Here is a 23,613-nt window from a genome sequence, read left to right on the forward strand (position 1 = left end):
TTTTTATAATTGTGTCTCAAGAATTGCACGGAACAAGTTATTAAATCCGCTTTTCTCTTTCTAGTTGGTAGCATCCATCGTGTTTATCAGCTTTGGAGTGGTAGCAGCATTCTGTTGTGCAATAGTTGATGGAGTCTTTGCCGCACGACATATAGTAAGTATGGTCCTTAATATTTTTTCTTTTGGTTCAGAACACTCATGGCACTTTCAGTAGGAAATATTTTCTTCTGAGTTATGATAAGCAATGTTTTAGTTACTTGGTAGCCCTTCTAGTTAGAGAAATGATTTATTCGTTGAAGATTATGCCATTCCTGTTGGCAGAAAGCTGTTTGGGGTTTCCTATTCATGTCAAAACTTAGAGATGTTGCCAAGAATATGTTCATGTCTATGTGAGTTTCAGCTACTGAGGAAAAGTTAAATGATACAATGACAGGAGCTCACAGACTACTGCCTGCTTAGGAAAGTGAGGATATTTCAGGCTCCCCGCAAAGCTTTTTCATTATTCAGAACTCCAGACATACAGAAGCCCTAAGCATGGCCAGTCAGGATGTGGAACACTCCAAATTCATATTGTTCAGTACATATTGTTCAAAGCAGTCACACTACACCATGGCCCAGCACAGGGGTGGCTTTGCCCCAGGTTCTTTCAAGAAAGGGAGTGGGGTACAACAGAGGAAGAGAGATCATTTTGATGGAGAAGAAGATAGAGAGATGGTAAGGCTATGGTTAGAGGTAGAGAGGATGGAAAGTTGTTTGGGAACTCCTACCAAGTGACAAACAACCCCAACCTGACCATCTCCCAGCTGCCTAATGCTCAACCCACCAGAGTGACAAGCATCTTCAGTCTATCTTCCAAAAGCCCCATGCAGCCCCTTGTTCCTCTCTCTGCAATGACCTTGTCCTCCTTCTGACCAAAAAGACCTCACAACTGTGTTTACTTCACTAGTCCATTTATTTGATTATTAGGTCATAGAACATTTATTATTTGTATTACTGTAGCATCTGGAAGCCCCAGTCATAGACCAGGATCTCATTGTGCTAGGTGCTGTACACAAACAAAGCAAAAAGACAATCCGTGCCCCGAAGAACTTACAATCTAAGAATAAGACCAAAGACAACAGATGGATGATGCAGACAGACAGATTTGAATGTGGGGTTATTTGAATATCTCAGCTCACATTCAGATTTTTATCAGTCCTGTTTCTTTTTCCTTTGTATTTTTTTAATTCCCTTAAAAACAAGGAAATCAAGTGCAGAAATCTACATTAATGCATCCTTTTGGTTGAGATTTTGTATAAATGTCAAGAAATGCAAAGTTAAGTTTTTAACAGAATTGTAACTCAGATACATTGCACACAACTTCACATATTAACTAAAATACACACATCACACACGCTACTACAAAATTTTATGGCCTTGATTTTCATCAGTCTTACACTGGTGTGACTTAATTGATGATTCCTGATGTGTAGTGGTGGAGCAAGTGGAGGCTAGGACCTGGATGCTTTTTCTTTGTCATTATTTTCCCCTCCAGAACAATGTGGAGACTACAGCTGGGTGACTTTTTTTTTTTTTTGACTGAATCTTTTTTCTGAAAAATGCAGATTTGGGTCCACTGAAACATTTAGTGAACTCGGGTCCATTCTGGTGAATTGTTTTGGTCGGAAAGAAAAAGAGAAAAAATTTGGGAACATTGAAATAGTTTGCTTTGACATGTTTCAGTTTTCACCAAACTGAGGAGGAGATGGTGGCAGTAACCCCTTTATACTCAGTGGCCCAAGGCACTTACCTGGGATGTGGTTCGAATCCCTCCTCTGGAGTAGGGACTTGAACCCAATTCTCTCATCCCAGGTGAGTGCCTAACTACTGGGATATTTGCTATTCTGGGGTGGGTTTCTCTGTCTCTTCTGTTGAAGCTGTTCTACTTTGTATAAATTAATTAAATTTTCATTGGAGCAGGGACTGGAACCTGGCTGTTCCCCCCCCCCCCTCAGGTGAATACCATGAGCACGGGCTATAGAGCCCCTCTCCCCCCCATCAGTCTGGTTATTATTATAAATAAAAATTATACTTGGAGAGGAAGAGGAACTTTAGTGATTTGTTACTTTTTAAAAAAATTTGTTTTATGGTTATTACATGATCTGGTTTAATCTCCTTCTCTTGTAACTGGTAGGTTTTATATTTCAGCTGTGCAGAACCCTTAGTATCTCAGCTGAAGGTGATTTATATTGATTAATTATTGTGATTTTTATGATTATAAATATGCGATGATGATGAGCTTTCAGTCTGCTCTGAGCAATGAGGCTGCATGCTGTTGTGTTTTCCTGGAGCTGCCTAGGAAATATTGTAACTCCAGGAATCACAGTCTCCCTCCTGGTTTCCTTACTGCTCTGGGGAAGTAGTAAAGTACTCCAAGTCAGTATCAGGTGCAGCATACAGTTACTGATGCATCAGGAGTCAGGACAGCTATGCTGACCTGTGAGTTGTAGAGGGGAAGGCTGTCCTCCCTTCTCTTGTTCAGTCTGGGAATGTAGATGCTGTGCAGCGTTGCTTCCTCTCTTGCCCTGTGAATGCTGGTGTGGGTTGCTGGCACAAGGAAGCACTTTATACCTGGTTACTCCCATGTGTCTGTGTACAGGACAGAACAGAACAGGGTCTGGCCTAAACTGAGCATCAGTTCAGTTTTTTGTAACCTCTTTGCCCTTCCATATATTTTTGGCTCTATCTTATTTATGGTGTGGCTTCTTTATCATCTCTGATTTCTTTGCAACTCATTCAGAGGAATAATGCTGTTATTAATATAAATATCATATTCACATTAATGTGTGGAGTGAGATCTACAAATATGTTAGTGAGGCAGATTTGTGAAATCTGCCAATAGGAATCGTGTAGAATTCATCAGCACCGTGGTATCAGAGAACCTTTTTAGTATGGTAAGGTGTGTATTTTTAGGGTTCATTCCCTGATTCAACCCTCACTATGAACAAGTGACCATTGTGTGTGTATCCAAAAGTATGTGCAACCCATCAAGATACTAAAGGGTTAGACAAAGAATGTCGCCTTCTCTGATGCATGGTATTATGTCTGAGGGCACTGTGTAGGAAAAATCTCAAACACAGAGACAAATAACAGCCCTTTAATATTTCTAGGGACTTGCTTAGTCATTCTTCACTCTCTTGCCTTTCAGCTCCCTGCACTTACTTCACACATCTGCTCCAGAAACGACATTTCTCCCTTATCTTGGGCAAATAGTAATATCATGTTAGTATATGTGTATACTCTCATATCTGAAGAAAAATGTCTCTTAAGTAATACCCACCATTTATATTCTTCCCATGTATATCAGAGTACAAATATCTGCACGCCTCTTTCTGTCATGGCATGCCCTTGGAGTGGCCTTATTCGTACAGGGCTGTGAAGCTGAAAGGGGAGTTTTGGGCCTAGACGTTCAAAGGCTTGTCACAATGCAATTTCAAGACACAAGGGTGTTGCATTGCCCCAAAGAGAAGGCCCATAGCAGTCTTGGATGTAGTTCAGAATCCAGCAAGTCAGTGACTAAGCCCATTAAGTTGCAGTTGTCATCTGCTCAGTGCTGGACAAAATACAGACGTTTGTCCTTGAGATTTACTCTAAAATGAAACAAGACAAATTCAGACCTGTCACGAGGGCCATCGGGTAAATCAGTGAAGTTTACACTGTTTACCTATTTACTCTGAGTTTGATCCATACATCTTTCTTCAGTAGTACAGTACAAAGACTTATTTAGCGATATTGCTAGAAAATTAGAGATCATGCAAAACTTATCATAGTCACCATCCAACTTATTCCATTCTTAGCTGCCTAACAGAGAAGTGCAAGAACTTAATAAGGAAGGGTGAAATAAGGTGACAGGTCACCTAACTTTACTGACCACCAAACAGGTGGAGGGGGAGTTGCTACTCACTCTTATGTTGTCTAATGAACTAGTTAGCACATATCGAAGGAAGGCATATCAGATAGCCCACCTTTGTCACTGTTGTGTTAATAATTCTTTACCTTTCCCCATTTTACCCACATAATTTCTTCTTGATGGGGGCAGTAACAGTGTTTTAATTCCTCACAGGATATTGCCAGTAGCTCTCGTACTGTACCTGTAACATGCTACTCACTAATATCTGAGATGTGGTTTGGCTGCTACCGTTTAGGAATCATTTATGGATTTTTGGTCCAAGCTGCCCTCTCTGCAAAGAGAGGCCAATATCCTGGCCTACATAAGGGACTGCTGTTTCTGTGGCATTGGTCCCTTCCCTCCCCAGATGTTCCTCCAGGGATCCAGGGGTGTGGAGGAAGCTGGGCTTTGGGAGACAGGGATCAGGGCAGGTAAGACAGCCAGTCTATGTAGCTCTTTACTCATCCCCTCCAACTCATGAGGATTCCAACCTAAGTTTAACAAAGCTTTTGTCTGCATTAACTTGTCAAGTTCTAAATCTGTCTTGAGGAGGAGTCTGGGGCTGGTGGAGGAGCCCCTGGCAGCATTGTTCCAAGAGGGAGAAAGGCACTAGTTGAAGCCAGGAAGGCAGTTTAGAGAGGTACAGGGTTTCCACACATCTCCATCAAGATCTTCTGGTTAGGCAGGCTGAATCCCTTTCCAGTTCCATATAGAGGGGTTGCAGCACAGAACAGGCATTTCCTCCTCACAACGAAGCCACAGGAGGGAGCACCACAAGCAGAAACCTGGCATTTCCAGTCACCTATGCAGGAATGAACTGGCAGAAAGTCAGGGCATTCAAACCATTTTTTTAAATGATCCAAAATTGTGAAACAGTACGAGTCTGAGAGCTGTAGGGGCATGAGTGTGGGGAAGGGTAGAATTAAGATGATAAAATAGCCTGGTTCAGAACTCCAATAAATACAACACAACCCTTCACACCAATTAAAAATAAGAAACGTCCCTTATTTGTCTTTCATTCGTGACTTCATTAAAGTAGGAAGAGATGGAAACAAGGCAAATAAATCCCCACATTATAATCCTTGCCAGTTCGTGCCTGCTTCTGAATGTTGAGGCTTTTTTTTTTTTTAGCCCAGTTTCTCTTGCTTTTATAATGCTGTGGATGAAATCATAAAGTACTTTCTCTGTTTTTTATTTTTCTTAAAAGACATAAAGTTGACGAAATCCTGCTTAGAAGGGGATATTCTTCAGAAAAGATATATTTAAATTATTTAAGACTCATTTAAAAAACACTTCACTTAATAGAAAGCTCTGGAGCAAAGCACTTATAAAATTAAAGACACTGAAGTAAAAGTAGCTTGATATAAAGTGGCACTAGCTCATTTGAGAAATAATAGTGCAGATGTAATTTACCGCGTAGGGTTCATTTCAGCACTAATCCATTCAACTGCACTCTTCACCTTTAAAAAAAGAAAAGAAAAAAAGACTAGAATCAAATGAAACAAATCAAAGCTACAAGTAATGTGCAGTGATGTTATTTCAGAAAAATATGGAGACTACAGGAATCTATTATCTGCCAATCATGTTTGCTTGAGGCATGTTGTTACCTAGGAGTGGACTGGAACACTGATTCTGCAAACATCAGAATGGTGTTACAGGTTCAGTGTTACATCCAAGGGTCATTAGAAACAATGTGGTATTAATTGACAAGGAAAGAATTTAAATAATGGTGTTCATGACTCACTGACTTGTTGTGGAGGCACTGGTTCAGACTCCATAGTTAAGGCTGAGTTGAATTTTGCACTTAACAAAGAAGTTGAATCCTGCATTATGTCTGGAATATATCATATCCACTTCAAGATTACAGAATTTACTCTGAGTTCAGAATGAATTTTCTGAATATTTGCACTGAAAATGCAGATTTAGAACACCCAAACAACCTTAGTTTTGCCTTGTCAGACTTCCTGTATAGTTAAAGCTCTGAAATCTTGTGCATAGGATACAGTTGAATATATGTTTTATGATTATTGGTAATTTTTTCTCATTATTCTTCATGACAATGTTTATCCTCCAACTCTGCTCTGTAGTGACACTGCAAAAACCATGCAAATATAGTTTAGGCATTTTAGTGTTTTGTGGATCCAGATTAGAGTACACTGATTTTGAAAAACACATTCGAATTTTTTTTCAATTTCCCCTTATTATGTCACTACAGAGCAGAGTTAAGGTTGTTTGGGTGCCCAAACTGTCAATTTCCATCCCTTATCATGTCTGGTTTTCTTTTAAATGTAACCTTAAGTGAATTTATTGAGTTAATAAAGCTTGAGTCCCTGTAATGTATTTTATCCTAAATTACTGACATGTATTTTTAACTAGAGATGGGTGAAATGTTTTTGGACAAATAGTTTATTTACTAAAAAATTCAGTTTCAGGTCAGCTGAAACCATTTGTGAATTTGTGTTGAGTTCTCTGAATAGTTTTGACAAAATAGAAAAAGTCAAAGATTTTCTGTAGTGTTGAAACAAAATGTTTCATTTTGTTTTGACCTTAAAAATTGCATTTTGACTTTCAGGCATTTTAACAAAAGCAAGTAAAGTAGTTCCCAAATGGGGGAATGGACGTGGCGGTGTGCTACCATCTCCTCCTCATTTGTAAGCTGTATCCCAGTGGTAAGGGAACTCCCCTGGCATGTGGGAGACCGAGGTTCAATTCTCTTCCCAACACCTGATGTAGAGAAGAGATTTGAACTTGGGTCTCCCCCATTACAGGAAAATGTCCTAAGCACTGGGTTATGTGATATTCTAGTATGGGGTTTTTTCAGTCTCTCCTCTTGAAGTTATTCCACGTTTTTTTATAAATAATTAAGGAGTCACTGGAGCAGGGACTTGAGTCTTCCACATCCTAGGTGAGTGCCCTAACCACCAAGACAGTCATTCACACTATTTTCCCTGGCCCAATGGCTGTTCATCGCAAATGCCTACAAATTGTCACTAAGAATGAGTGACAGCTTAGAAGGGAGCTGCTGCTGGCACCGCCTCCTCCCATGGCCATTTTGTCTTTTGCTTGTGTGGGTGAAAATGCTTGAAAGTGTAAATGCAGTTATTTCAGGTTGGAATGAAATGTTACCTTTTGACATTCCTGAAATGTTTTGATTTGAAAATTTTCTTTTCAGCCATATTGAAATATTTTGATTTTGACTTTTTTTGACATTTTGATTTGCTGAAATTTTTTTGACAAATATCATGTTTGGTTTCACCCAAAACGAAATTTTGTTTCTTTTTTTTCCTTTTTTTTGCAGCTGCCAGTGAACCAAAAAAATTCATTATTTGCCCAGCTCTCCTCTCAACCTTAACTCCATCTTAATGTGGTTTTTGTCTAGGAATTGATAAAAGGTGCTTTAAACAGAAGTGATTTTAAGGGGGTTTGACTTTAGGTAGGCTCTCTGTAGAGAAATGGAGGGACAGTATAAATCTACCGAATGGATAGTTGTGGATGCTTGCTGCCCTGTCCACTTGCTGATTGGCTGGTGTTTCTCTCCTGGTGACCTGTCCCTCTTCCAAAGACAGCCTTAAAAGTTTATTGAAAAGGCTAAGTTAGAGTAGCTTGGCCAGGAGTTGTGCAGCTAAAGCCTCTTACAATGTTTTGAAAATTTACCCTTAATGTATTTATATTTTTTTGTGATTTTTGTCTCTTTTATCCCATAACCCCAAACGTCACCTTCCAAGTTTCTGAAACTTGGGAGTCCTGACTTGTGTGAGTTAAGTGGATAATCTTTTCAAGGAACTGCAGTGGATGACAACATTATTAAGGTTAACTGCTGCTTAAAACCTCTGTTTATGAATTGAGAGATGCTGAAAGAGCATTTTACATGAAAGAGGGATCCAAATAATTGGAGGCAGTCAATGGTGGGTTTTCATGGGCAGCCAACAATAAAATGTGTCTCGGTCCTCTAATAATAATGGTGAGCATTAAAGTGATGGCATTGCATTATGGAGTAAAGCCAGAAGCAAACCATTTGAAGGAAAATCACATTATAAAGATCTGAGGAGAAGAACTTTTTGCTCCATTTCTTAGAAACTTCAGAATTGTGTTTTCTACTTACAGGAGACTAGATCCCTTTAAAACATTCCCTAATTTTCTTCTTAAGAATCCTTGGTCTGAGCCTGAGGAAGAAGTGCCCAAATGTCAAGGAAACTGGCCATAGAGAGGATAAAATGCCTTCCCCTGCAAGATCTGCCTGTCCACAGTCAGGGGAGGATGTCGTCTGTTTCATTTAGACAATAGAAGCACAAATTTTACTTTGTTTTTTGAGATCTAGGAACGTATTTACTTTCTGCTACATGGACTCTCATGAGTCACTAGCGGGAAGTGTTGGCTAAATAAGGGAATGGCTGTGGAGGCTTGGATATGGGTTTCTTCTAAAGTTAGTTGTCATAGAGTCTAGAGCTTGAACTGTAGAGCCTCTGAGAGGACGCTGCAGAGTAGCAGCCGTGTTAGTCTGTATCCACAAAAAGAACAGGAGGACTTGTGGTACCTTAGAGACTAACAAATTTATTTGAGCATAAGCTTTCAAATAAATTTGTTAGTCTCTAAGGTGCCACAAGTCCTCCTGTTCTTTGAGAGGAGGTTGTATGACATCTGAAATCATATGCTGTAAATATCAGTGACCTTGTTTGTCTGACGCATTTTAATCTCACTGCGGGTGGATGGGGGGCGGGAAGCTTCTGAAGACCCAGACTTGGTATCACTTGTCTCCAGATTAGGTTCAGGTTCCATGCTGGCCAGCGCCACATACCAAGATCCAGGTTTTGATTACAGAGGTAAACTCGCTTGAGCTGTTCTAAAGACTTCAAGTGCATTAGGACTGTGACAGGAAAATAAGTACATATCTGGACCTCTGGTTTTGGCCTTTCTCTGACAATAATGTTTATGTGCTTGATTTAAATTTGCTGTCACATTACATTATTTTTGAAGTTATCAAAACTTTCAGTTTTGTAACAAAATTAAAAGTTTATTTTCTTAACTTCAAATGTCCTGATTTCTTTCTCTCTTTTTTTGGTGGGAAGTAGGTAAGGGGAAGGAATTAAAACTGAACATGGCGTTATGTAATGTTTGCATTGAAATGAATATACACCTTAAATATTACTGAACTCACAGCAAGGTGGACATCAAAGGGGAAAAAAAGCTATAAAATGCATATCCATAAAAATGAACTCTTAAATAATTAAAACATAGTTTGTAAACTGCTCAATCAGAACAATTGTACAATTGCTTATAAAGTATAACAGAATTTTGAGGATTTAAAACCTAAGCTTGACCTGTTTGTCTTCTCTCTATACATGTTATATTAAAAGAATAATTAATAAGAAAAGGAGAAGTACTGAAACAGGCTATGTGGGGAATTGGGTGGCTCAGAGACTTGATGATGGGGATATGGAGTCTTTCATCTCTTGGTTCCCAGTCTGAATCAAGTCCAGTTTGGTAATGATCAAAAGTTGTTATACTCATATGGCTATCTGGTGGCTGCGTGGTAGTGTCTGTACAGTTCTTAGGGGGCACGTATTTATAGCACAAAACCACAGCCTATGTTGGCAGTAGCAGCGAAAGCCAATGTGACGTTTAGATGTGGTCATGTTTAGAAGTGTTCCTTCCAGTTATTCAGCAGTATTTGGGCCAGTGTTGTTAAACTTGCGTTACCACCTCTTGTCCTATGTAGTGGGTGACATTAGAAATGCAGTAAGTATAACACTGCCACCTTGTGAAATGCCTGCATTTCTACAGCTGTGCAACTTTGATACCACTAACTGTTTTTTGAATTTGCAGCCACAATGATCATATATGTACCCTATGCACACCCAGCATCAGCACGTGAGCAGCCTGGGACTATGCAAGTATCTGAGTTCTAATTGCAGATGGTTTTGCTGTGGTGACTTAGTTTTTGACTTAGACTAAGTTTGGCTAAGATGACTTAGTGTGAACGTAGTGGAGGGGCTGCCTGCCACCATGTTTTCTGAGCTTATTGTCCTGCAGCTCGTCATACGTTACATAGACAACTTTGGGAGATGCATATTTTGAATACAACAATTTTTCTCACAAAGAGCTTGTGGAAATATTATCAGCCATGTGGTGTTTTTATTCCTTTAGACTGAGAAGCTGAGAAATCATCATGGCAAATGATTCTGCAGAGTGGGGGATTTGATAGCCAGTGAATCTGGATTTACTTATTGTCTTGCCTGTAAGTAGTTATATCTCTTTAGAGTATCAGGTAGGCCAGGGACTCTCCAACCTAGGCAACAGGAGAGAGTAGGATAGGGCCAGGTGCTGTCATGAGAACTGAGAGAGGTGCCCCATAATTCTCCATGACATCCGGAGCGTTACATGCCCAGCTGGGAGGGATGGGACACAAGATGAATTTCAGTGTCTTGGCTGTGGGTCCCAGAGCTGCTGCAGCTGGGCTGCTGCCAGATGTGAGCATTTTAAACGAGGATCTTAACCACCACATGATGTTCAGATCATCTGGCAGGAAGCCAGCCAATTGCATTTTATAGAGGATGAAATAATTTATTTCCGGTGAAACCTAGAACTGCTGGGTAAAAGTGAACATCGATAGAACTAAAGGGAGAGAGGGACATTCCAGGAATGTGAGGGCAAAGTTGAACGAGTTTTTAGACTGGAGATTTATGGAAGTGATGGAAACTGACAAGAAGATCAAAGCCTATAGTGAAAGTTTTCCTTCAGCCCCCTGTGAGACACTGAATCAAACTGTGCCATAGCTTGCCTCAGAATCAAAGACTGCTGGTGATAGCTGAGGTATGTTACCAGCCTCCCATTCTTCTCAAACACTGGGGCCCAGAAAACTGCAGTCTGTGATGGGCTACAGGTGACTAAGTTACATCCAACAACGATTGAAATAATCAAACACTGTCAGCCCCGTACCCAGGGCATAAGTTTAATGCAAGACACACATTGGAAGTCTCAGGTGCAATGAAAGTCCCATGATAGTGAAGCTAAGATATCGCTGTCAGCAACATTTTGGAAGGACCCAACAAAGAAATTCACGTGCACTGAACAGGCGGAAGCTCTTTGCAGTTTACCTATATGATGTGATAAGTAGGAGGGGAATGTGCTACTGGCCTATGTTTTAGCCATTGTGTGTGTCTTCTGAAGCCCAGGAACTGATGTATTTCTTGACACCATTGGGTGGTTATGCTTGAAATGGCAGGGAATTTCCAACTTTTTTCCCCAAAGGTTTTCTCTAGAAGCTGAACCAAAGCCAAGGCATGGGTATGTAACTTGGGGAGTTTAGCATTGGTCACCACATTGAAGTCACCTAGTTGTGCACCAATTGCCTGGGTTCTCTCTCAACACTGTTTATGAGCATTAAGTTCATACAGACATAGCCTTCAAATTTAAAATAATTTTGTACAATCTTTTAAGAACCCATTTGAAAATATTATAATATTCACCTTTCATCCAAAGGAAAAACAAATAGCTTTATTTCATTTCTAAAGAAGTTGTTACCTTGACGACTGGTAATAGAAAACTGAACTCAAGTCATATGTAATTTCTAGCCTCAATTAAATTATTAAGCTTCCCTGAAGGAAAACCATAAACGCATTTTACTTTCTCTATGCTGATACATGATGCAAAATCATAGCTAATTACTTTTAATTTAGTTTCCATCCTGTATGACTCATTAATATAATGACATGGCATATACTGTAAGATTTTTTTCCAATGGAATCAGAACTAATTATTTCTAATTGAAGACTAACACTTGCTCACTTGTGATGTTTAGCTCCTATTAAAAGCCTTTATTTTCAGACGTATGCTTTTTATTTTTTGAAGTAGGCACTTACAGATGCTTTTTTTACTAAAAAGTGACGTTCTTAAAAGAAAAATCAGTGTAGGAGAATGTTTTAGTAAATAACTTTAAAATGAAGTGTGATAATTTAGAATACACTGCATTTTGAAGCTGATGCTCTTGCTACCTAGAGTACGGTACTGGATTTCATACCTTATAGTACAATGGAAAACATATAGTGTCCTTCCCAGGCTGCTGCACAAATTAGATAGTGGCCTCGGATTTGTGCAGCAGTCTGGGAAGGATACTTATATATTATGTACCTGCTCCCACTGACTTAAATGACCACAGAATCCGGCTCTTAATGCTGTCAGCAGGGCTGTTCCAATCAGTGGAAGCCTTTCTAGCAGGACAGGTGCTGAGCCCATTCAAATAATCATTTTAATACGGCCAAGTGCAGTTGTGCACCTAGGAACAAAGGGTGAGGTTCAGTTCTGCACCTCTAAGAGGTACAGCATAGAATTCACAGGTCAGGAAGAAAAAGGGGGTAGGGTGGCTTTCAGCAACTTTTATGCCCTTCTGACCCAGGAGAGGGCCCTGGTATAATTTAGACATCCCTGGAGGCCTCTCTAAGTTACAGCAGCCTTCTTGGGCTGCCCTATAGGAATCTCCATAGTGCTGGGTGTTGTGGTCCCACCCCGATATGACCCTTCTTCTCACAGTCCCATCCTGGCACACTCGCTGGACTGGGGCTTCTGAGCTCAGCCCAATATCTGTCTTCCACAGTGCCTGCACTAGGGAAATCCTCTCCGCTGATATGGGTTTTTTAAGGCCCTTTTACACCACTCTGGCCCTTTTACCTGCAGTGGAGGAGCTAGAGGAGCAGGGAGGATCTCATCCAAAGAAGGGACCATGGTTATAGGATGCAGGGAGAGTATGAAAAATTGAACACGTGTTCCCGTGCATGACTGGGGCTAACATAGCTTACATGGTCATTGGACGTATAAGCAGGGGAATGTCAAGTAGGAGTAGGAAGGTGGTACTACCACTGTATACAGCATTAGTGAGACCATTATTGGAATACTGTGTTCAGTTTATGTGTCTGTCCGTGCTTCAGAAAGGATGCTGGCAAACTGGAAAGTGCTTAGAAAACAGCTACAAGAATGATTTGAGGTCTGGAAAACATGGCTTATAGTGAGAGACTTATGCTCAGTCTATTTACTTTATCAGAGAAAAGGTTAAAAGGTGATTTGATCATGGTGTTTTAGTACCATCGTAAGGAGAGGATTTAGCAGAGATCCCTTTAGCATAGGAGACAAAGGCATAATGAGATTCAATGGCTGGAAGTTGATGCTAAAAACAAACTGGAAAAGCAGACACAAGATTTTAACAGTAATTATAGTTAACTATTGAAACAACTTTTGTAGGGATGTAGTGGATTGTCCATCATGTGAAATCTTTAATGCAAGATTGTCTTACTTCAGCCAGAAGTTACAGACTCAATGCAGGAATCACTGAGTGAAATTCTATGGCCTGGCCAGAAGGTGGGCTGTGGTAAGAGCTGCTCAGGAAGCCTGGGCTGTTATGGGGAGTCCTGGACCCTTCACCTATCCTGGATGGTGCACCCTGGGGGGCAGGGACACAGGTTGGGGGCTGCTTTTGGGCCCTGACTCCTCGCCCAGGGCAGGTGGAGGGCCCTGGGCTCCCCACAGCTGCTTGGGCTCCCTACAGTCTAGGGTGACCATACATCCTGTTTTGGCCAGGACAGTCCCCTTTGTGAGCCCTGTCCCAGACGTCCCAACTTTTTTGGCAAAATTGGGCATTTGTTCATCATCAGCTGGCAAGAGCAAATGGGACAAAATGCCCAGCTTTGCCAAAAAGGAACTTGGGGCAGGGGAGAGGGGATCCGGGGGCCCCTAGAAGGGAAGGTCTGTTTACAAATACAGGGAGCAAAGGAGCAGTGTGTGTATATATATTCAAAAGAGAGGGGGAATTTTTGCTGTCTAAAAGGCCCATTCAAATAGGGAAGGAATGAATGAGCGTGAGAGGGGAGAAGAGAAAAGCCTAGACAGCCTATATATAATGTAGTGGGCTGGCTGGCAAAGTCTTTTTAAAAAAATAGCTATGGGGAAAAACCAACTATTTATTGAAAACAACAAAGGAACCGTGTATAGTTGGTGAACTTTATTTTACTGCCTTTATTGTTTTAAATGAGTTAGATCTCCCTATCTTATTGCAACAGGTTTAATAAAGAAAAACATGTAATGATTTAAAATACTTCAATTATTCCTGTGTAACTTAGAAACAATATATAAATGTTCCTTTTTAAGTGGTTTGAGAAGCTGATGTAGTCAGAGTGTCTGCGCACAGGCTGTGGAGCCAGAAAAATGAGTTCTCTTCCTCGCTAGGTGATGTTTGCTTATTGCATAACTTTGCATTGTCTGAGTTTCCACATCATTAAATGATTTTTACTTACCTCCCAGCAGGGAGTAAGGATTACTTATTTAGCTTTTATAAAGCAGCTTGAAGTTTAAAACCACTAAATATAAGCTACATATTTATTGGAAAAATACAGGATTGTAAACTGCTCAGGGCGGGAGCCTTGTCTCTTTATATGTTAAAGAATCAAACACTAATATAAAATAGTGGCAGCATGGAAATAGTTATGAATGAAAATAAATGGTTCAATGCACTAAAAATGTGGCTATATTAAAGTTGTCATCTTATCAATAAATTGTTTGGTTTTGAAGGCCAAGACTATAACAGGGTTCAAAAAATAACTAGATAAGTTTATGGAGGATTAGGTACAGCCATGGCTATTAGCCAGGATGGGCAGGGTATGATGTCCCGAGGCTCTGTTTGCCAGAAGCTGGGAATGGGTGACAGGGATGGATCACTTGATGATTACCTGTTCTGTTCATTCCTTCTGGGGCACCTGGCATTGGCCACTGTCGGAAGACAGGATACTGGGCTAGATGGACCTTTGGTCTGACCCAGTACGGCCGTTCTTATGAATTAATAACCCTGCTGTACTTGTGACAGTAGTTTTGGAGCCTGTAGTTTTAGGTGAGTGTGGACAGCTGCAGCTGTACACATAATACAGCATTATGCTAGAGAACTCTGCCTATGTGCCAAATACGGTAATAGCTGAGACATGAGGTTTATTATTAAAACAGTATTGTCTTTTGGTAAGTGTTGGAGACTGCGAGTGAGGACTCTTGAGTTCTCTAACTGGCAGTGATACTTGATTTACTTTGTGCTTGACTGTAGGCAATTCACTTACCCTCTGTGTGTTTCACTATACTCGTGTAAAATGTGGGGAAGGAAAGGGGCTGGGAGGGGGCAGCTCCACATGGGAGGGAGGGGGGAAGGAGAGGTGTGGGCGGGGGGCAGCTCTGTGCGAGAGGGAGGAGGGAAGGAGAGGGGGTGGGGGGGAATGCTCTGCACGGGAGGGAAGGAGAGGGGTTGGAGGGGGGGCAGCTTCCTTCAAAGTTCATCCTTTAAACAAATTTTCCACTTTGTTTTTTGGTACTTGAGTAACTTGAACATATATTTATTTTAAATGTTCATATTTGTCATGTATTTAGTCTTCATTGAGAAATACATGCTTTGCCAAGTTTAGAAAAGTTAATTATAAAATGAAGGCGTTATAAATTAATGAAAATAGTATACTGATTATGCATGATACATTTTCCTTACTGGTTTGTGTGTGTCGTGGTGCAGTTATGTAGATGCACCCACACACCAGCCCACCGGTGCTTATTGTTGAGCATTGACATGGTACATTTAAATATTCATGAACTTCTGAGATGTACTTGAACTTTGAAATTTGCAGTGATGATTCTGAGGAGACAGGAAAAAACTCACAACATCTGAACAATCAAGACACACACATGAATTGATGAACTGATTACTCAATTTGGGCCATCTTAATTCATAGTAACATGGATTCATAGAGTTAAGGCCAGAAGGGACCATTAGATCATCTGGTATGACTTCAAGTATATCACAGGCCAGTAACTTCACCCTGTTCACACTATATGGAGCACAATAACTAGTCTTTTACTAAAGCATAACTTGTGTTTGGCTAAAGCACATCTTCCAGAAAGGCATTCAGTTATGATTTAAAGACATCAAGAGATGGAGAATTATCTATTTCCCATCCTGACTATTCCCCCACTTCCCTTCCCTACTTGTAAAACCCACATCCTTCCTCCTTCAGCTTCGATGTATATTGTCTTCTTGCTTGTCTGTTGGGCTATGTTCAGGCCCTAATCTTGCAATCCCATCCATGTAGGCAGATCCTTTCACCCTTACTACTGAGACCTATTGACTTCATTGGGGCACTCTGTGAATTTGAGGGTTTACCTCAAATGTGGATACGTTTGCAAGATCAGGACCTTTGATCGAGAGTGTCTTGGAGCAGGCACCCGGCTTCCATTTGTTTTCTAAGCACCTTGCATATTTACAGGTCCTATAAAATAATAAGGGGGGACTTGGAGCATTTTATTTGGATATGTGATCATTCAAGTAAATGCACTCACTAGTGCAGTGATGAGCAGCCTGTGGCCCACAGGCTGCATGCAGCCCGTCAGGGTAATCCGCTGGTGGGCCGCAAGACAGTGGCCATGATTTGCTGTTCCCAGCAAATGGAAGCTGTGGGAAATGCCGGCCAGCACGTTCCTGTGGCTCGCAGCTTCCTGCAGCTCCCATTGGCTGGGAACGGCGAACTGCAGCCACTTGGAGCTGCGGGCGGCAGTGCCTGTAGATGGTCAATGTAACCAAACTGTCTCGTGGCCAGCCAGCAGATTACCCTGACGGGCCATGGTCTGCGGGTTTCCCACCACTGCACTCGTATCTTCCTCTGTCCTTTTCTTTAACGTGAAATAAAAGCAAAAAGGAATTATAAATGTAAAAAACCTACCTTAATGCAACAAGAAGTTTTATATGATTAAAATATCAAAGTTAGGAACTTACAGAGTTGTGGTTCCCACAACAACCATAACTTTGATTTTCCTGATTTATGTTTTTAAAGACTGAGTTATTGTAGTATTAGGAGGAGGTTTTTGTGTTTTTTTTACTTAATATAGCTCTGTGTTATGTTGCCAGCAATAGATTAAATAGTTTGAGTAGTTCATGTGATTGGGTGATTGCTCAAATGACACAATGAAGTTATAATCAAGACACAGCAGTCAGTTCACAGAGTGAACCCTATAATCAAGCAATGTAAGTAATCAAATATAATAAGCAATTAAACATATAATTGCATGAAGCAACAACTAAAATCACAGCTCTGAGTAATATCAATCAACTGTTTAGTTAAAATACTACACTAAAGCCAAAGTAAAGAGCTCAAATATACAAAATTATTATTTATTATTGGCAGTTCTAAGGCGCCCCCCTCCTTCCCCTGACTAGAATATCTAGGTGCTAATGCTCAGAAAATTAAAAACAGTATTTCCAGTGCAACCCTGAGGGCTTGTCTACACTTACAATGCTGCAGTGACACAGCTGCACCACTGGAGCGTTTAGTGAAGACGCATCCGACGCTGACAGGAGAACTTCGCCCGTCGGCGTAGGTACCCCCATCTCCCCAAGAGGCGGTTGCTATGTTGATGGGTGAAGCCGTCCCGTAAACATGGGGCTGTCTGCACTGGGGGTTATTTGGTGTAACTGTGTCTCTCAGGGGTTTTTCACACCCCCGAGCAACGTAGTTATAATGACATAAGTTTGTCGTGTGGACCAGGGCTAAGAAGCCGGAGCTGCCTGTTGCTGTGCAGTGTGGAAGGAAACGCAACTGGCAGCATTAGTAGCCAAACTGGAGGAGAAAAAGTAGCTCCATTGCACTTTCCCTCTAGACTCCCTGACATCCCTGCATTTAGCAGAGGCCCCCCTGAATGCAGGCAGTGGGGGAATGCGCTGTATTAGGGGTTGGGGGCAGTCTCTGCATGCTCCCTCTGCCTCCCCGACACTCTGTATCCGGGTAAGAGTCTCCCTAGGCTTCACGCTGGTCAGAACCTGGCCACATGTTGTTTTAAGGTCTCTTGAGAGGACTGGACCAGCTGATACACATATGCACGTTTGGGGGAAGATCCTGGCAACTACCATGGCAGTGCAAAGCAGCCGGAAATGTGGCAGCTCTGGCTCCATGAGGATCCTCACTGAAGGAGTTAGGGTACAGGAGGGGCTTCTGACCTGGGGCAGGGGGTTCAGGGTGAGGGGTCCAGCCCGGCGGCACTTTCCTCAGGCAGCTCCCGGTCAGTGGTGCAGCGGGGCTAAGGCAGGCTCCCAGCACTGTGGGCAGGCTCCCAGCCTGAAGCGACCGGCATGTCCTGGCCCTAGCTGGAGGCGCAGCCAGGCGGCTCTGTGTGGTGCACACTGCCCACCCCTGCAGGCGCCGCGTTCTGCAGCTCCTATTGGCCATGGTTCCTGGCCAATAGGAGCTGTGGAGCTGGCACTCGGGGTGCGGGCAGTGCACAGAGCCCCTGTGGCTACCCATGTGCCTAGGGGCTGGACATGCTGGCCGCTTCCAGGAGCCATGCGGAGCCAGGGCAGGCAGGGAGCCTGCCTTAGCCCCACTGCGCCACTGACCAGACTTTCAATGGCGGAGTCGGGGTTTGAGCACCCCCTGGGCGCTGAGGAAGCCAGCTCCTGTGGGAGCCGTCATTGGGTGAGCTCGCTCTCCAGCCCCAACCCTCTTCTAGGACCTCCCCTCCATACCAGGCTGGGATTAGAGTGGCAGTGCTGGTGTGGAGGGTGCAGCAGGCATAATAACATGTAAAATACACAGGCATGATAATGCATAAAATTAACAAACCAATAGAGTAATTGGCCCCACCTCTAAAAAGATATATTAGAATTGGAAGAAGCACAGAGAAGGGAAACAAAAATGATTGAGAGTATGGAACAGCTTCTGTATGAGGAGAGATTTAAAAGATTAGGACTCTTGATCTTAGAAAAGAGAGGACTTAAGGGGGGACATGATAGAGGTCTATAAAATCATGAGTGGCTTGGAGAAAGTGAATAAGGGAGTGTTATTTACCCCTTTACATAACACAAGATCCAGAGATCACTCAATTAAATTAATAGGCAGCAGGTATAAAACTAACATAAGGAAGTAATTCTTCACACAATAAACAGTCAACCTGTAAAATTAATTGCCGGGGATGTTGTGAAGGCCAGAAGTATAACTGGGTTCAAAAAAGAAATTAAATAAGTTCACAGAGGATAGGTCCATCAATGGCTATTAGCTAAGATGGTCAGGGATGCAACCCCATGCTCTGGGTGTCCCTTAACCTCTGACTGCCAGATACTGGGACTGGATGACAAGGGATGGATCACTCAGTAAAATGCCCTGCTGTGTTCATTCCCTCTGGGGCACCTGGTGGCATTGGCCACTGTCGGAAGACAGGACACTGGGCTAGATAGACCTTTGGTCTGACCCAGTATGGCTGTTCTTATGTTTCTGAGATGGCACCGCCATACATCACACACACCCGCTCCCCACCCCCCAGTTGCAAAACCTAGCTCTGCTACTACTTGGCAAGGTTTCTTACAGGTTATGTCCTTGCCTCCTTCACTGGGATATAATTTCCTGTCCCTTCAGGAGCACAAGGTGATCATGATGAGTTCTATGATGAATGTTCTGAATTCTTTTTTCTTTCCCAGGGGTTTGTCTCTGGGTGGGGAAATTATGGTCCATAGCTGGTAAAAGTGCAGTTATTTGGACTGAACTCTGTCTCCGTTATTTTTATGTTCTCCTATTCTCTAAAAGCACAAAATACCCAATGAACTGGCTGTGTGTTTGTGACTGACAATAAATTGGGACACTGTGATGCTACAAAACCAAAAGCCCTGGAAGTGAAATATGCAATTGAAAGGAAAGTGTGGAAGTCCATGAACATTAAAGGATAAGGTCACTAGGATTGTGTGGAGAAGTTTGAAAGAAAATAATTGTGAAAAATCTGCCCAGAGGGAGAAAAAGAACAGAGTAAGGCTGGGTGTGGGAGGAAAAATTAACTTATCTGATAACTCATACCTTGTTTTTGTTCTGGCCATTCTACCAGCTCTCTCTCTAGTTATTATTTTATTCTGGCTAATACCAAAGTTCTCACTGCTGTTCTTACCCTACCTGACATATCAGTTGCTTTTGAGTCTGAGCATCACTCTTCTCCTTCATTGCCTGGGCACCTACATCTTGCTAACTCCACAGTGCAATGGTTTTCTTCCCTACTTAACATGACTACTCTCTCAGGTTACTCAAGGATAGTAATTCTTTTTTCTCTAAATTGGTATCCCACAGGCCTCTGTTCTTGTTCCCCGAAACTTTTTCTTCATATTTTGCCCTGCTTGTCAATGTTATCTCTGCTGACAGGCTACAAAGTTATGGGCCAGTCTCTGGCTATGGTTAAGGAGCGTACTGCACAGGCTGGGTGGAGGTCAGCAAAGGGGTGTGTGCAAAAACAGCATACAGCATATATTTGCATTCCCAAAATCCTGCTGCTGGGCATAGGACGGGCCCCCCCAAAGGCATCAATCAGAGTAACCCCAAAGCCAAGTCATTGCAAAGGTGCTGCAGAGAGCCTTAGAATCAGGGCCTAAATTTTTCAATCTGTTTGACCAATATTTGTGCAAAAAAATGTAAACATGATATTGATCAGTTGAGAGAGGCCGATCATTAGCACAATAATAAGATTCCCTACCCCTTTGGAATTAAAACTGAGCATGTGCTGTCTTGAGACGTATTGCAAAACTTTCCCCACACATTATATCTCTTAAAATAGAAAAGGGAATAGGAAAGGTCTGATTTCTAAACAATGAGTGAGATTCTATTGGCAAGCCATTTTCTGAAACTTTCCTGCTACTCATGGGACCACCTATGCTTCTCACTCTCATAAGTAACAGATTTTTCTAGTCTGATACTGCACGCATCTGAGGGTAGAGATTGACTTATTAAAAGGCCACCTTTTACTACAGAGGCACTCTGGTACTATAGTGATGGAGGTAAGATAGATGGGTAGATAGAGAGATAGGAGAGGAACAGTGTGAGTGTGTGGGTTTCATTTTAAATTACAAGAGATTCAGAAACCATCACAATATATTTAAGTACTTTATTGTGCTTCTCTGCCCATCGCATACCACTATACGTGTTAGTGCCTGTACTACATTCTGAAAAGCTAGCCTGTCATTTTTGCTGTTCTGAACTGGACTAGTTGCAGTGCTGAAAGCAGAACCAATGCTGTGGTTTTAGTAACCTCATTTCCTCATAAAATAGATTTATTTTCCCATCATTCCTAGGAATGATTTATCTTCCATGCTGCACTTTCAAGGGCCTCTTTTTACAATTCCTATTTAACTTGACAGGCTGGGTCCTTCTCTTCTCTTGACACTTTAGACTATTAAATAACCTTTTAAGTGCTTTCTAATCATTTGGCACTTAAAGAGAGCTAGTGCACAGTATTTTAAGAGTGTTGGAATGGACATGGGGTTGAATGTTTGATTAAACATTTCTTCCAGGCTTATGCTTCCATTTAAAAGAATGTTGTGGAAGTAATTTGCATTAAATTGTTCATCTTCATTGACCAATTTAAACAATAACATGCACTGCATATGTGTGCGCACTTTAACACACTATACGCTTTTGGTCTGAGCAGTCCCACCTTCTGTTGGAGTCAAAAGGAGGTGCTGGTACTCATCACTTTTGAAAATCAACAGCATCTTTATTAGCAGTATCTTCATTCTTCCCTCCGCTATGTTGTTGGTGTTCTATCTATCTCTTCTTTCTCTGCCATTTGCTAGTAGCTACTGGATGCAGTTCTACAGAGAGCCTCCTTCACAACAGATGCAGAATCCTTGCAAATGCAAATTAAAACTGAAGTGTCATGCATCTAACACAAAGAAAAAGGGCTAGATCCTCTGGTTTGTGCAGGCCAAGACTGGGAATGGGGAGGGAAAAACAGAGCCGACTTTAAAAAAATGCAGCAAAAATATCATGGACATCTTTAAAAAAATGTTCAGCAAAAATTCACATTTTTAAAAAATGTTGACCCTTTAAGCTGGCTAAAATCAGCAAATTAAAAAGAAAAGGGGGGGGGGATTATATTGTAAAAAGTTTTCATTGACATTTTAAGAAATTATTTTTTTTCCTAACAGCTCTAGGGAGAAGCAAAATAAAGGTGGCTTCATGTCATTTTTATGCCCCCCCCATTACTGTACCAATAAATGCCAAGCTGCTGACTCTGCAGAGAATTATGGATGCAAATCATGGATTCTGGGACATCAGCAAGAAGAGACAGCCCTGTTCCTCTGTTTCCACCCTCCCCTAGACTTGCACCTTGCCTACTTTTTGAGGGGCATGAAGGAGACATGATGGTGGTTCAACCAGTGTTAACTGCCACATGGATTCCTGCCTGGAAAACCATTGGGGTAAAGTGAGTATGACCCACAGAGAAGCTGCTTCTCAGCTGATGCACAGAGCTCAAGGCGAAATGGTTCTGTGGGATTAGGTGAGAAGTGGGATTATGTCGTGACAACCTCTTTTTTTGAGACGTTTCCCTCACTCACTAACTTAGTTAGTCCCCAGTATGGCACAAAATGAAGGGGAGCATGAACAGAAAGAAAAAAAAGCCCAGAGTTAATATTCTGTGGCTTCTAACCTTTGGTTGAACTTTACTGTACTGGAGATGATGCATATATTTTCCGCTAGAGGGCAAACATGTTCTGCCTAGTATTGAAACTGCAACAATATTTTAAAGTAACACAACCCTATTTTTAAATGCTATGTAAAATGATTACTTGGTTAAATTGATTTCATTTGTTTATTTAAATAAAGTTCAGTTGTAGCAGCACCCATGGTTGCTACTACAAGTTAATAGTACATTTGAAAATACAGTTTTCTGCACTACCATTTTCAGAGCAGGTTGGACAAACACCTGTCGGGGATGGTCTAGATAATACTTAGTCGTGCCTTAAGGGCAGGGGACTGGACTAGAAGACCTCTCGAGGTCCCTTCCAGTGCTAGGATTCTATTACTGGCAGGGCATTCTTTTTGTTAATCCACCAGGCGGCCAAGGTTTCTTTCTAGAAGATGAGCGACCACTATTGTTGTTTATTGTGTATTTTATTTTCTTGGGCCCTACAAGGGCTAAATCCTATAACATTCTGGTGGCATGGAATGGGAGGGAGAGTTCAGGGGTTCACAGTATTTACTTATTTCCCCAGCGGTGAAATTATGCAAAATAATTTTTTTTTTTTAACAAGAGTACATGAAAGGGTCTGTTTTTACTGAAAAAAATTGCAAACTGCAGACTGAATTTTGTACACCTCTACACAGAACTTCAGGAAGTGGAAGCTGAAAATAACTGTCAGAGAGAACAACTTGTTCATGGTTCCACAATGTATAATTTTATGCTTAAATTAGTGGTTGCTGGGGCCAGGTGTACAAAGGGGGGGTAGAATATTCTATTCCTATGGATTATACCCTCTTTACAACAACACTGAAAATTCTACCCTACATATTCAACCCAGATATTCACTAATGTCCTGCTGGTCATAGGGAAGAGAAGTTTCTTGTAACATTTTAAAAAACACAAGATTTTTATTTATATAGGAATCCAGAAAAATTAAGGAATTGATCATTCATAAGTCACTGGGATTTTCTAGAGGTTACTTTACTTAGCAGCCACACATCTTCCTTTGAGCTTTGTCCAAATGATTTAATGTCCTCTTGCTAAAGAAACCGTTTTTGATCAGAGAGATTTATGAATGGCAGGAGCTCCAGAACACTTCCCTTCATATTAATGTAGTTTTTATAGTAACTGAACACAAAGGCATCCTGCCCATTTTGGTTGGCAGACAGATGATTTTGGAATTCACACTTACA

The 23,613-nt window shown here is 41.5% G+C and overlaps 1 protein-coding gene across 4 annotated transcripts in view; it reads left to right on the forward strand.

Annotated features, from left to right (window-relative positions):
- The window catches only part of TMEM255B (transmembrane protein 255B), a 106,369-nt gene that overhangs the window by 46,210 nt on the left and 36,546 nt on the right, over positions 1-23,613 (forward strand). For all 4 annotated transcript variants that reach the window (XR_006287482.1, XM_043536082.1, XM_043536086.1 and 1 more), the window contains exon 4: positions 65-154. Coding sequence is in view for 3 of the 4 variants with exons in the window: in XM_043536082.1 (XP_043392017.1) it covers positions 65-154 (90 nt within the window). In the remaining variant the exon portion in view is untranslated. The remainder of the gene's footprint in view (positions 1-64; positions 155-23,613) is intronic.

This window comes from Chelonia mydas, chromosome 1 (genome assembly GCF_015237465.2).
Source record: "Chelonia mydas isolate rCheMyd1 chromosome 1, rCheMyd1.pri.v2, whole genome shotgun sequence".
NCBI classification, from domain to species: domain Eukaryota; kingdom Metazoa; phylum Chordata; order Testudines; family Cheloniidae; genus Chelonia; species Chelonia mydas.